At 40.6% G+C, this 14,459-nt stretch overlaps 1 protein-coding gene across 1 annotated transcript; it reads right to left on the bottom strand.

The window, feature by feature from the left end:
- Positions 1–5,174: 5,174 nt before the first annotated feature.
- LOC104496248 (sex comb on midleg-like protein 2) lies at positions 5,175–14,022 on the bottom strand (the record flags this gene model as incomplete). Its single annotated transcript, XM_010139333.1, has 5 exons — positions 5,175–5,440; positions 7,019–7,182; positions 7,888–8,169; positions 12,627–12,740; positions 13,840–14,022. Coding segments are annotated over 5 exons (869 nt in total), but the record flags the coding sequence as incomplete, so codon positions are not given.
- Between the last annotated feature and the right edge of the window lie 437 nt (positions 14,023–14,459).

The following is a 14,459-nucleotide window of genomic DNA, read 5'->3' as shown; positions in this document are numbered from 1 at the left end:
CACAGACATTCTCAAGAGAATCCAGCAAAGGGCCATGAAGACAATGAAGGGACTGGCGCAACTCTCGGGCTGAGACAGCTGGGACTGAACAGCCTGGAGAAGAGAAGGCTCAAGGGGGATCTCATCAACGTACAGAAATACATACAGAGGGCAGCGTGCAAAGACGACAGAGCCAGGCTCTGTGCAGTGACAGGATCGGAGGCGACGGGCACGCTGGAGGTTCCCTCTGAACATCAGGAAACGCTTTTTCACTGTGAAGGCGACTGTACACTAGCACATGCTGTCGAGCGAGGTTGTGGAGTCTTTATCCTTGGAGATACTCAAAAGCCATCTAGCCATGGTCCAGGGCAATCCACTCTAGGTGGCCCTGCTTGAGCAGAGGAGTTAGACCAGATGACTTCCAGAGGTTCCTTTCAACCTCAACTAGTCCTCGATTTTGTGATACACTCCTCAACTCTAATTTAGAAGAGGGCAGATACAAGATTAACCTAGAAACACAAAAAGCTAGTTTCACAGCCTGCTATACTTACTTTTACATCCCTCGCACCTATGCTGAGCAGTGGGTTTGGTCCTCCCTGTAGCATTGCTTTCTGAACACTTGCTACTTCCAGTTACTCTTTTAAGTCTATTATAGAAAAAGCTTTTAAAAATGATATAGTTTTGGAGTAACTGGTACAGAGAACCATGCATAAGTTTCATATGTGGTCTAGATGAAAACACCAAGCAGACTTAAGACTACGTTTGATAACGCAGAACAGAAAAATCCAGTCAGCTCAAACTGCAAACAGAACAGATAAATATTGTAACATAAATTATCTTCAAACAGTGACTACCAGCTTTTGCTTCAAGTGGTCTGGACACAGGCTGCTCTGCCTGCTTGGTTCTGGGCATCAGGTGATTTAAATCAAAAATTATTTATGAGGGCTGCTCCGAAAGTAATGCCTCCTATTTTGTTGGCCCACATCAGAGGCAGATGGTGGTGGTGTGGCAGTAAAGGTTGAACCTTACCACCATTAAATCCTGTTGCCGTGTGACAGACGGCAGCAGAGGGACAGTCTGACAGCATGGCCTCTGACATGGCAGTGCGTACGAAGCAAAGGTGTGTAACTGAATTCCTCCATCTGGAAAAAATTGCACCCACTGACACTCATCACACTGCTGAACGTTTACAGAGACCAAGCAGCGGGTGACAGCACGGTGAGGGGGTGGGTGGCGCATTTCAGCAGAGGTGACAGCGGATCCCCTCCGCTGGTGCAGATTTTCTTAAGTGAGGCACGCAGGCTCTTGATCATCACCGGAGAAAATGGACAGCCAGTGGTGGGGACTGTATTGAAAACCAGTGTTTCGTAGCTGAGAAGCTGCTCCATCAAACAGTGTTACTGTGCTCTTTGCACGTGTTTTAGTTTCCTTGGAAAAGCAACATAAACAGGAGGTATTACTTTCAGAGCGACCTACAAGCATTACTGATCCACATATACGTACCTACAAATACACTTTCTGTAGTTATTCATATTTAAAGGAGAACATGATGCTAAGTTGGCCCACTGGAACAATACATGAACAGGAAAAGGTGACTAGAGCCCTCTTAGTTAAGCAGGATATTCAATTCAATGAATTCTGATTTTCACCTCAAATTAGAGGAAAGACAAGCACATAAAACCATGGCGTTTCATTTGACCAGGTTCAAACCGCAAGATTTTAGTCGTCTTTACCCAGGGCTTCATTTTCCCTTACAGGAATACCTGAGATACTAAAATATAGAATTTTTGTATCACATTCAGGACATAGACAATCACATCCACAGACTCACATAAAACTGTCCTAAGAGCTACAGAGAAGATTAACATTGCTTTTGAGGAAATTATATCCCTGAGTGACTGGAAATGAAGAAGAGTTTCTACAAATACCATGAATATTCAGATCAACACCTTTGTTCCTCAAGGAAAAAAAACTTTGCCCCACCTGAAGTAAAAAATGGTGTGCCTTCATTAAAACCAACAAAAAAGGGGAAGATGCTCCATCCTTCGACCCAACATCTGTAACATGACGCTGCTGTCTTTCACTGTCATTCCTGAAAAATACAATATATGTCCAGCCACAACAAACTTGTTAGAAGTGCAGTCATGTCAACCACAGCGTGCAATCACCGCCATACCGCACTCCTCCATTTCCACATTGCACAGGTCTTCTGCAACAAAAACAGCGAGAGCTGCCAGTCCTATCGGCTGCAGTATTTTAACTTCAAACAGAACAAGTGTTAAGATGTACTGAGGAGTTATGGTGCTGTCTTGCAAGACGACTGAAAAATAACCGAACCAGATAAGCAGATGAATCCATGTTGACAGAAAAGCAACTCAAGAGGAACAAAGGGAATACATCATGTTGTCGTCTATATCAAATATGGACCAAAAAGATACCTAGTACGTTTTGAGAGAGATCAGATGCAAAGTGCCACTGGACTATTGTCCCTACCAACTTCTGAGTTCCATAATCTGCCTGCGAAGGACTGAGGTTACCATTAACCCTATTTAAGTTACGTCTCAAGCACAGGCTGATCACTGCTAACAGCCACACATTAGACTTCTCACGATAGAAATAAGAAAGCATGAAGTGTATGAAATTCAAACCTGTTGCCATTAACTGCTTTGATTTAAAATACTTCAGGTTTTCATCTGAACAGAGGACAAACCGTCTTCAGCAGTCTCTTCCCCTCAGTGGTTATACAAGAATTCTGTAAGCTGGAAGTGGCAAAATGCTACATGTGAAACTATATAGCTGAATATATTCCTAACATGTTATTTTGAAAGCATATATCGACCCAAGTTCAAACATTAATTGTTTCTGATAAACAACGTTACCCTTTTAATTAAAACTTCCTTAAATCAGACGTTTACAGGAACCGTCAAACGCCAGATAAGATAGCTACCCTTGCCTACACAAATAGAGTTCACACATACACACAGTCAAACAAACCAGACAGTTACAACAATGAACAAACTATTTTATTTTTGTTGATAGATAAGAACATCCTATTGAAAATAAGGAATAAAAAATATATTCTGCTACAACACCCTGAACGCTTGAATCGGGCTGTAGCACATGCTGAAATTCTGGTACTGCAACATCACAGTGATCCCTGTGCACACGGGTGCACAGAAAGCCTTCAGCAAATATTTATACCCATAGTAGTGCCATGTACAAAAATGTTATTCCATAAAGGCCGAACAGGAAACTTAATAGACCTCTGTTTTTCCTTACACCAACGGCAATGTGAAAATGAAAACTGTCTTCAGTCAATTACTTCCATTTACATTGTATGAGATCTTTTTATGCTAAAGAACTCTGAAATCCAGCGCAATAAGGCACGGAAGGAGTAAGGTACAAACAATACACCAAACACGTAGGGTATGATGTTTGCCTCGATACATAACTAACTTTCATGGTTACATCAACAATCAAGTCAGTATTTTCCTAACGCAAAGAGAAAATACTTTGTTTCTCCAATCAGCGCTCTGACACCTCTTCTTACTCTAAAGAACACGCCTGTATTATTCATCTAAGCATACATGCACCACAAAAGATATGCAAAACAAATAAATATAGACAACCTTTAGGGTCAAATGTCTAATGATGTAATCATAAAAACAATTCTCAGAGTCCGAATGACTTGCTAAATTAAAATTGCATTGCAGTCACTTAAACTAACAAAACACTTGGACACTTGTGAGCCTCAAAATTTATTGTTTTGCAGCAGCATCTCTGCTGAAACCTGAGGAGTATCAGACTATTGGTAAAGCGAGGCCTTTTCAGAAAGGGGATTTGTAAAAAATACATTTATACTATATGCTTTCATATAAAAAAGCTGTAAGAAATGTCATAAAACCTACCACTTTAGGACTACACCTTCCCTAGCAAGGGGTTTTTATCACTTGCACTATTACATGCAGTACATTCAGTTTCCTACACAGAAAGTACGTTTTCTGGTTCCTGATGTATATTACAGTTGGCAGCAACAACAAACTGCTTTATTATCACTAGTCATTCTGGCAGCTTATACAAATAGCACCAATCTTACCCCAAAAGGCTTACTGGTTACAAAGTAGCACTTCCTTAGAGGAAATAAAAGCTTAGAACATCAAACCCAAATGTGTCTTTCCAGAAATTACACCTGAATACATGGCTCAGAGGTAAGGGATGAATAACCAAGGGTATTGCATAGTACAGGGATCTTGCCTGTATGAATAAACCCGCTCTGCGATTGTTTGTCACCTTCTGCCCCAAGAACGGACAACAAGTTAAACGGGTGCTAATGAATATGAAAGTAGTACGCAACTAAATTTACTGGTAAGAAACTAACAGGAAATTGTACATTTTTCTCTGTCACAGTGCAAAGTACACATTAAAAAACTGAATACATATGTACAGTGTGTATGTATATTTTTATATACACAGTATGTATTTCCCCCACACATACACATGTATATATATATAAAAAAGCAAGAACACACATATCCTTGCCAAACTTGGCAAAAAGATGGAATGTTTAAGACCTGGAGGCGTTGTTACAGTTAAATCAGTCTATCCCAGAAATGGCTGTTTATACAGCCAATATCCCTTCTATGAAACAGAAATATTTATTGCCTGAATAAACTGACAATATACCGTACATTTGTCCTCATAACTTACCAAAGGACTGATAATCACACTTTATAAAAGCTTGTATTTCTATTAAGCCCTTTCCCCCACAACCCTTCCGTCCTCACACCTCCATGCCCCACGACCAATTCGTATGGCTATTCCCTTTATGGAAATCTAGTAAGAATGATCTAGAACACTATACTAGAGTATCACTCTGTTGTAGTGAATACTATGTCTGGTCCTCCAAGAGACGAGACCTTCTATTTTGATTCTTTTTTTTCCCCCATTATAAAAGTTTGCGGCCACCCCTGCAAAAATTATTAACATCTGATGCTGGTTTGTTTTATTATTTTCCTTTGGAATTCAGCTGTTTTGGCTCTGTAACAGGGAACACGCTTCCCAGGATTCAGAGAGCACTGTTACCCAACCTGCCCACTCCCAGTATGACCAGCTGTCCTTCCCTGTAGATTTCTGAAACAGTTCACGAAACACTAGAACGCAATGCAGATTCCCACCCCCGCCTTTTTATCCTGAACGGCTTTTTTACATTTTGAGAGCACTTTCAAAAAAATAAAGATTATTTATATCAGCAAAATAGTTTCAAATAAAGGCGATGGCTGTGAACCTGAGAGCTTAGTGGGATACAAAACACACGTATTTGTGGCATCCCCACTGGCTAGTACTTCCCTTGTTTAAGTCTTTCAATATGGTAGCACAACTTTAGGGCAGGCCCCAGCTTCAGTCCCATATATTTCATTATCATATCACTCCTCAGTAAGAGTAGCGCCTTCCCATCAATTTCCTGCAAGAAGGGAGAGAAAAAACACAACATACGACTCCTTTAACAAGCTGCATGGTAAAACTGTGATGTACATTATATTTGCTTATATGTAGTAAAAATTTATGTGCTATAGCTAAACCAGTAACTTAGTGTAATTGAAATGGAATTTATTTTTTTAAATGTATGATTGAAGTATTTAAGCCCCTGAAGAAAATTATAGTAAGTAAAAAAACCTGACCAAACAGCCCTCAAAGTCAGGTACCAGCTGGGGAAAAAAAAAAGAGAACAGGTCAAAGGGAAATATATATTGCCACACAACTATATTCTATATGTATATGCTTACAAACCAAAAGGGAAAGGAGGGGGATTGAAAAAAAGAAAGGGAAAAAAAAAAAAGAAAAAAAAAAAAAGAGAAGCTGCAAAGGAAGGTCTGTGCAGTTAGAGATTAAATGATCCAAGCACTTGAGGCCTTGCGCTGAACCTTGAACACAGTTGTGGGAGGATTCTGGCATCCGCATGCAAACAGTCGCATGCACTGAGGGGTTACAGACCACGTATATCTGTGAAATAAGACAGATCTATGTCCAGGTTAAACTGGACAGATTGTTGGGATCAAGACAAGGACGACTTAGTCGGATTTCAGCTGCCTGGTTGAGAAGCTGCTCAAATTGACAGTCCTAAGTTCCTAGTAGCGTTACATGCTGTAGACTGGCAATTAGTTCCTTAAAACACGACAAAGAAAACCACTCTGTCTTACTATTTTGAAACATAAACCTGACAAAATAAGTAACATTTAGTCTTGTTATACAACTAAGAATAAAACATAAGACAGGAAACTCCACTAAAAGTTATGTTGAATTCTCCTTCCAAACCAGTTTACTCAGATTTAACTGTTGGTAGGAGCTGGCGCAGAACAAGGGCGAAATAGCACTAAAGGGAAAGCCAGCCTCTTCTTGGAGGGCCATATACACTGTGGAATAAGAAAAGAGCTCTTTGCTGAAAAACCTGCCATAGAAAAGCACAGTGAGAATGAAGAGAGGAGGCCAAAGGCAGCACAGAGAAACCCACGCAGTTTACCCCTCTAAATACAACGTCGAGTTAGATTTAATGAAACCCTCTCTAGGCACTGTTTTTCAAAACAGATGAATTCAATATTTCAATCGATTCTCTGAATTCTAGCATTAATGGCCAAGTGAGGCATGGCAGCATCTCTGCTTCGGGATAATCAGTTTCCAAAACAGTCTCTCTTAGAGAGGGGTCGTCTCTGCAGGCCAAATGCCCCATACCGTACATGAGAATGGATGTTCCAGGGACGAGGGGGGGGTACCACAGATGTTGGCCTTTGATACTTCCAGTACTGGCATTATTCCATATAAGCTGGAAAGCAATGGCAATTTACTTTAGTCTAACAAGACTGGAACATGAGAAAATAGACTGCAGGAGGGGTTTCAGGAGGAAAAATAACATTCAGCCTTCCTCTAGTATGAGCATAAAGTCTGTTCTGCTTTCAACTGCAAACAGAGCGACAGACGTGAAAGCTGTATTTTAAGAGATTAACAGACACACAGTCTACTAGAACAGAACGGATACGCATCGTACATGTCTCCTGAAGAGTTCCGCGTGTGGAGCTAGTGCCTGTGGATCAGCTTCTTTCACAAATTGCATTACTTCCTCTATTGACCAGGTGGAAGGATCCTTATTCAATACTCTTGAAGGTTCCCTTTTTAGTGAGTTCAGATCCGGTCCAGTTGTGGAACTTGCAGCTTTAAGTATAAGAATATTGCGAAAGGAGGAATTATTATTAGTCTACACAGGGGTAACACATTTAATTTTAAATAAGACATTCTTAATATTAACATGCAGCTTTTATTATGCATTCTTTGCAACGTGGTAAAATGAAAGATGTTTTATTTTCTTCCAAATAATTTCCTTTTGTCTTTAAAAGCCTTAATATAACTGCAAATTTACAGTAGCATAAACATTAGTGCTACGACCTATCTAGAGCGATTAGTCCAAACTGTTCTTGGCTGCTGGGTCCCAAGATGCCACTAACTGGGAATGTGGCAAAGGCGAGCTAAGCTGTGCTGACAGAGAGAGGGACAGGAGGAAACCCTATCCCCGTATTTCAGCAACACTGTAATAGCTGGTAAGATGCTCAGGAAATGAGCTGCACATCACTAGCCCTCCTTGGTGCGGCCTGCTGCAAGGTCCATAGCAGCAGCAAGAGGAAGGTGCAGCAGCCAAGACCCTCACCGCCTCCCCGGCTTGCACTGCCACGTTAGCTCTAACAAGCTTAAGGTCTGCATTTGCAGTTACGTTAGCAAGCCTGACGTGCCTGGCAACAGCACAACATCTCATGCCATACGCAAGCTTTTCTACGACAAAGAGCATCTTTATTCATAACTCTTGGACGTTGTACATTAATAAAAGAAGTCACATACTTTGAAAAGTCTAGGTATACAGCATACCTTCAACCCGCCTCTGTATCAGATTCCTACTAACTTCATAGTAACCACTGCTCCCAGCGGAGCTCAAAGACAGCCTGCGCAGGATCGGGGCAGAATTTGAGGTAGCAGTCACTGGCTGAAGGGAATTTCTGTAATAGGCTGCACTCCCTGAAGTACGATATTCCGTGGAATTTCGACGGGTTGGGCTTGACGGATTTACAGAACTAAGTGCAGAATCCATAGAGTCCTCAGAAAATCTGTGTTCTTTGGAAGTGCTGTTTTCTTCTATAGGTAATGCTTCTGCTACACAAAAAGCAAGTAAGAATATGTTCAAAGTGACAGACATTATACTTTGTTATTTGGCTCCTTAAAAAGGGAGCAGGTTGCAGGCACGGCCACAGAAGGTTGTCAGTGCCAGGTACAGCACACAAACGTAACACGTTTTGACCACAACACTGTATCTACATACAGTTAGTTCTTTGCACAGGGCAGCGTCTGTGAGCACAGACTACGGAAAGCCAAAGATACACATAAATTACTGAACCCACTGAGCAAGCAAAAAAAAAAAAAAAAAAATCAGGTCTCGGAAAAGGAGCATAACAACAGTCTCCTTTTTAGTTCTTATCACACATCAGCTCATTTCTACTCTGCAAAACACAAACAACGCCCACTTAGACTCATGAATTTTTAGAGCTTGTCAATACTGTTTCTAAGCCACAAGAGCGGAGTTCAGTGGGTCTCTTCCCCTGTGCCATGAGACAGGAGTCAGTTTTGCTGGATTACTGAAAATTCCACCCTCGGTCAACCAAATTCAAGTCTGATTAGGAGAAACATGCTACGTGAGAGAAAAAACCCCCAAACCAAACACAACAAATCCATGAGCACACCATTCAATTCTTTAACAATCATACATATTCCTTGTTTGCATCAGGCCAATATCTAGCCTGAGAAAGAAGCTGGAAACATGATGTGCAAATCTGTATGAAACAAATGCTGCTTTGGCCGGAGAGTTAAGAGCTGGAAAATAGAGCTAACAGGTTCACAGAAGTGCAAACCCCACCCTAGCATCTTGAGAATTACTCTAGTGAAGTTATAAAACATATGCCAGTGAAGCAACACATTCTTTGGTATAAGACCTGGTATGTTCTGCGAAACAACTTCCTGAAGTAACCTTTTTACTACCTTTCTTATATGATGACTTTCAAGAATTTCCTGGGCAAACACCCAATTAAAACTAAAGGAAGAGCATTTTCCTAAAAAACGCCAGTGAGCTTCTCAAGCATGTTTTCAACATGCTCCATGAGGTCTTAGGTTCTCTGATGGAACCTGTTTAGAAGTGGAGTACAGTGAAAAAGTGTGAGGTGTATTTTGGTATTCAGACAGCAGAATTCCCGAAAGGGAACAAAAGGCACTCAGAGCCAGCTCCCTACTTGGTGAATTCAGGAAGACAAGATCTGCAAGACAATGTAACATCTTTTACTGAACTTGATAGTCGTGGAATAAAGCAGCTTTTAGGGACCAAGCTCCTTGTCTTTCACACATACAACACTCAAAACAACAACTACAAAACTTTCTAGTTTGTTTGATTTGAAACACAAAATCAAAGCGGCTACTGAGGTTTTCAAATCAAAAAAAACCAACCAACCAAAACCTAGAAAACTAACTTCCTTACATTTGTCAGTTTGAAGTGTTTGCAGCAGCTTGCCAAAATGAAAACCAAGAGCCATCATTCTATAGAATTTCAGAGAGACTTTAAGAGATGTAGCTAATGTTAAGCACTGTAAAATTAAAGGGTAACCAACCAAGGGAAAATTAGAGCTGTAGAGAATGAAACCACTAACAGAAATCTCATTCCAAGACCAAAAGGCAGAGGTGATACTTTAAACAGTTTGAGCAAAATTACATAAAAGAGCCTAAGGTGTGACCGATGGGACCTGTAGATTGAGATTTCAGAAGGGTAGGATGAAACAATGGAGACAATACTCCCCCAGCAGAAAGTTTCAAATAGAGTATTTGGGCCAACTCCATGTAATGACTTAAGAAAAAAGCCTTTTTGTAGTTATAAAGTACATACTTAAAGTACGTATTATTAACAAGCAAAGGTCCCAAATACAGGGTTTTTAAAAAATAATTGGTTTAGGTAATCTTGTCAAAATTTCTGAAGACACAAAGATTTTTAAAATTTACTGTATAACAGAATAATTTAATTTTATTTATTTCAGTTATATCTCAGAGTTCTCTCTGATGTTACATATCCTAAAATAAACAACAGTAAACAGGGATGGAAAAGATCAACTCTGCTCCTCTTCCCTGAGATACCAGCATTTGAATTTATCTTACTGTAACTTCTCAGTTCAAATACATGAGGAGGAAAGGCTGGCCTATTTCCCAAGGCCATCATCTTTTAGAGAAGGTGTTTCTATTCAGCAACTATAGCGTCCAATCCACCTCCCTTTCCACTCATCTAGCTTCTCACCAAACAAACCACAGCTGCAATCTCTTCAAAACAGCAGTCAACTGCTATGACCGTCGATTTGAAATCAGCATCTAGCCAAAGGAGCCCTGCACTCCACAGAGCAATGAATGACGTACTTCTACCTTGACATTTCGAGCCGTTGTGAGCAAGTGGTATGGAAAGGGACGGGACGTTCTACTGCAGAATGCCTTATCTCTGGGAGGTTAGTAGAAGGTCAGTAAAAGGCCTTAGGTTTCAAATGTAAGGATGACAGACTGTTCAAACACCGAAGGCCTTAGCAGGAATTGGATGTTTTGTTTTCTTGAAGCTCCTCTGGGAATTAGAAGCCAGTTGTTCTGCCTCGTACATAAGAGGAATGATGTAACCGGCCACGGTCGTAAGAACATTCTGTTTTCAGGAGGAGGGAGACTGAGTTATTCCCCACCCCCACCCCTCACCCTTTATCTTTTGTAACTTTAAGAAGGAACTGTTAGTGAGCAGGAAAGACAGCAAAATCTGCAAAACACATCCCTAAGCAGATCAGAAGGAAAACGAGCTGTTTATAAGACCCTTTCCCACAATTATTCCATTTCGCCTTCAAATGATATTTCAAAACAACTATTTCAAGACAACTATGTCTCAATGGAAGCAGAACATTTTGGGGGCTGATCTTTCTTGCTAACCAACCCATGACTGACCGCTATAAAATTACCTCCAGATTTTCAGTAGAGGACATTGCCCTAATGGAAAACACATAACACAAGAGAACACTTTGCCTCTTGAAATGCGCACAGCACAAATTCAAATGTCTGAAACCATGGCAAAACACTTCAATTATTTTTTTATCCAAGTAACTGTGCTTTATAATGAACTATTGATCTTAAAATACAGTTTAAGGAGTACACTGACTTCACCTGCAAAAGGGACTCATTAGTAAACAATGATTAAAAAGCAGTATGTGCACGCATGTTTACTTTGAGGAATATTTCTCACAAGATAATGCAGACTTATCCAAACATTTGTGTTGCTCCAGCTGAAACAACCTAATCTGAGTATAATTAAGTGCTCTACACTTATTAAGGTCTTCTTTTGGAAAGACACAGAAATCAATAATCAATGCAGAACTGTATTTCCTGCTTCTGTTATTCTATACAAAGTGAATATAATAATATGTGCAATTTAAAATAAGCTATCATTTTGAACATTTTAATTTGGTATCCTTTTCTGCTTTAACTGTCGTCCTATTACTTTTAATCTGCACAGGAAAAGAGATCATTCTGATGCCACTGATGCTAACAGACACAAAATGACCGCAGGGATCTCCAAAAAGAAAAAAAAGAATAGGAAGGAAGAAATAACTAATCCCCATCATATTTTAAAAGAGCCTTTGGAAATGCTGTGCAGATATCTTGCAGCAACAGAAAATACGTATCGGATGGTACCAGTCAACATCAACAAGTTACCATGCCTTAAGCAGTTAAGCAGCAAATGCAGAGTGAAAAAAAAATAAAGCACATTTTTGTAGGTCTCTCTCTCTGAGGTTTAAACCTAGATGCTTTACCTCACATCTGAGGCAGACTAAGACTAGACATGTGCTCAGTTACAGCAGCTGAGCTGCAGCACAGGAAAAGGTGCTATTCATCAGTGAGCTAAATCAACCTAACAGCCAGCTGCCACAGGGAGGCTTTGCTGCTCCCCGGCCAGCCTGCATTTCATTCAGCCCTTCCCTGCCTTCATCCAAGTCCACAACGAGTCAACCCAGAGAAGGAAACTGCAAACTGCTCTTCACCAAAACATCTTCTGTGCTTTTTCTCACTGGCTCAGTTCACCAGCCGGGGACCCACTGCAGGGACAAGGAGGCAAGAAGAGCAGGAGCAGCACAATTTTCAGCAGCAGCTAGCCATAAACTCTGCTGAATTGTATCACCGAGCTACATGCTTACCACTTAATGGCCCCAGCCTAGAGTTATTAAGAGTTGCTTCCAATTTATCTCCTAATCCATTTCAAGGCAATTGGTTTTCTGCTAAATAGCCATATATGAAGCAGGAAGCTTCATTTGTCACCTGTTTGTCTGAGCCCCTTCACAAAAAAGGCAAGCAGGTTTAGGAGAAGCACTGCTGGAACTTGCAGTACATCTTCTCTGAGTGTAAAATCTGTGCCAGTGATCAATAATTAACATACTTTCACCCTGACCTGTCAAAGGCTAGAGACAAACTAGACATACACGTTGAACTCAGTCCTTTTTGACTGGAAATACTGAAACCATAAATAATCCTCATATATAATCCTGACATAATGTAATTACCTTCAGATGGATGAGCATCATTTCTGGGAAGCTTAGGGGAAAGAGGAGCAGTATATGGTGGAGAGTCCTGAGAATATCGTTTACCGCTCCTGTTTTCAGGTATTTCTTCTTTTGCTGTGAAGAGGAAAGTCACCACCTATTATTCTAGTATAAAGTCGTTCATGGGGAAAGTCCAAGGGGAAAAGCAAAGACATAGATCTGCCAATCACCAGGTTACAGTTCAGTTTCTTGGGTCACACAGACTCAGTCATTTTAATGCAAACTTTCAAAGCTGAAGTACAGCTTAGTTTGTCCTGTCATCACCCAAATTACCTTGACCCTGGCTACTTTTCTGAAAAGAGCTAAAACTAATTACTTCTGCGTGACAGAGAGAATTATACACATAACTTCTCTACTGGAAAGGGATGGGAGGAAGAAAGGATATTTTATTCTCTAAAGCAGAACCTGGAAGACAGACTCGGCTATCAGTTAGCTGTGAGGAAGCTTCACACCCAATAGGGATCTTCTAAAATGGTCCTGATGTCCAGGTTTTCTCAGCTATGGCTCCTGGTAACCCTTGCACTGGACTTGTAATTCCAGGCCCTGCAAACAACCTCATGGGAGATCTTGCATGAGTCATTTCATCACCCCCGCCTCACCCTACGCTCCCAGGGCAGCAGAAAAAGGCCTTCTACAAGATATCACGAGCAGCCACCTGCAAACCCCACTTCCACTACTAGGAGACTGTACTGTACATAGCAGAATGTAAGATTTTTGGAGCCACCACTGAGGAAGGAGAATAAAGAGGGAAGAAAGGACCTTTTACTGGTCTGTAAAGGGCTAGACAGAATCCCTTTTCAGAGCGAGCCTGTTCTCATAAAGCAGTAAGTATCTTTTAGTAAGTTTATTTTATCATCCAAACATAAATGTAACAAATGAAATGTGAAGTTTTGAGCTTGTTCTTATAGCAGTATCACAGTGGTACAATACATTATGTTTCCTGGCTTGACTACAAGGAGGAGTTTGCAGAACAAAACGATTTCTGCACATGTGGTATGAGCTATCCCCATCCTGCCAAAGCACTGCTGCGCTGAAACCAATTCACTAAGAACTGAAGTGTATTCATTTCAATCATTTCACGTCACACAAAGACAGATTAAAAAGCTACATTTCACTAAGTCACCACACTTCTCAAAAATATCAGCACTTGAAAGTAACAGTTGTTTAACAGTACCTGGTTTGTTCCTATCGTACTCCGTAGGACTATGTGCACATCCCATGTAAGGGCTGAAAGGCTGGCTACTGAAGAGGTTATCACACTGTAGGCTGTGGCAGAGTTTCTCCAAGAAGCGTAGGACAAATGATGCGCTGTTTACAGAAGGAAGATTGATGGCATGCTTTTCCCCATCAAAGGAAGCTGTGAATAATAATAAGACGATGTCAAACACCCCCCAAGCATTATGAAGTACAGTAAAACCATCGTTAACTTAACAGAGAAGACATCCAGATATGATTTAAACCACACAAGGCGCGAGAGGAGTAAACAACGATTCTGGTAGTTTAACAAATTTAGATCCACAGGACTGTTTTTACCTTCTGTTGGATTCATTTCAGTTTAAATTTGCTCTACAGGAACTTGCTTTAATAAAATAATTTTGGATTCACACCAGCATAACAAAACTTGCAACTATTCCCTCATCAGCAAAACCTCACAGGTTATTTCTGTTGTTTGCCTTTAAAATAGCAAGATCTCCGCTATCTATTTGCAGGAGATAACGCAGAAAAGACTCTTTACAGTACTTGCTAAAAAAAAAAAAGGCAGCAAAATACTTTTAAAGACCCCCCCCCCCCCCC

This window comes from Buceros rhinoceros, unplaced genomic scaffold (assembly GCF_000710305.1).
Source record: "Buceros rhinoceros silvestris isolate BGI_N320 unplaced genomic scaffold, ASM71030v1 scaffold13617, whole genome shotgun sequence".
Lineage (NCBI taxonomy): Eukaryota > Metazoa > Chordata > Aves > Bucerotiformes > Bucerotidae > Buceros > Buceros rhinoceros.
The sequence above is the reverse complement of the archived record's forward strand: the minus strand, read 5'-3'. Positions and strand labels throughout refer to the sequence as shown.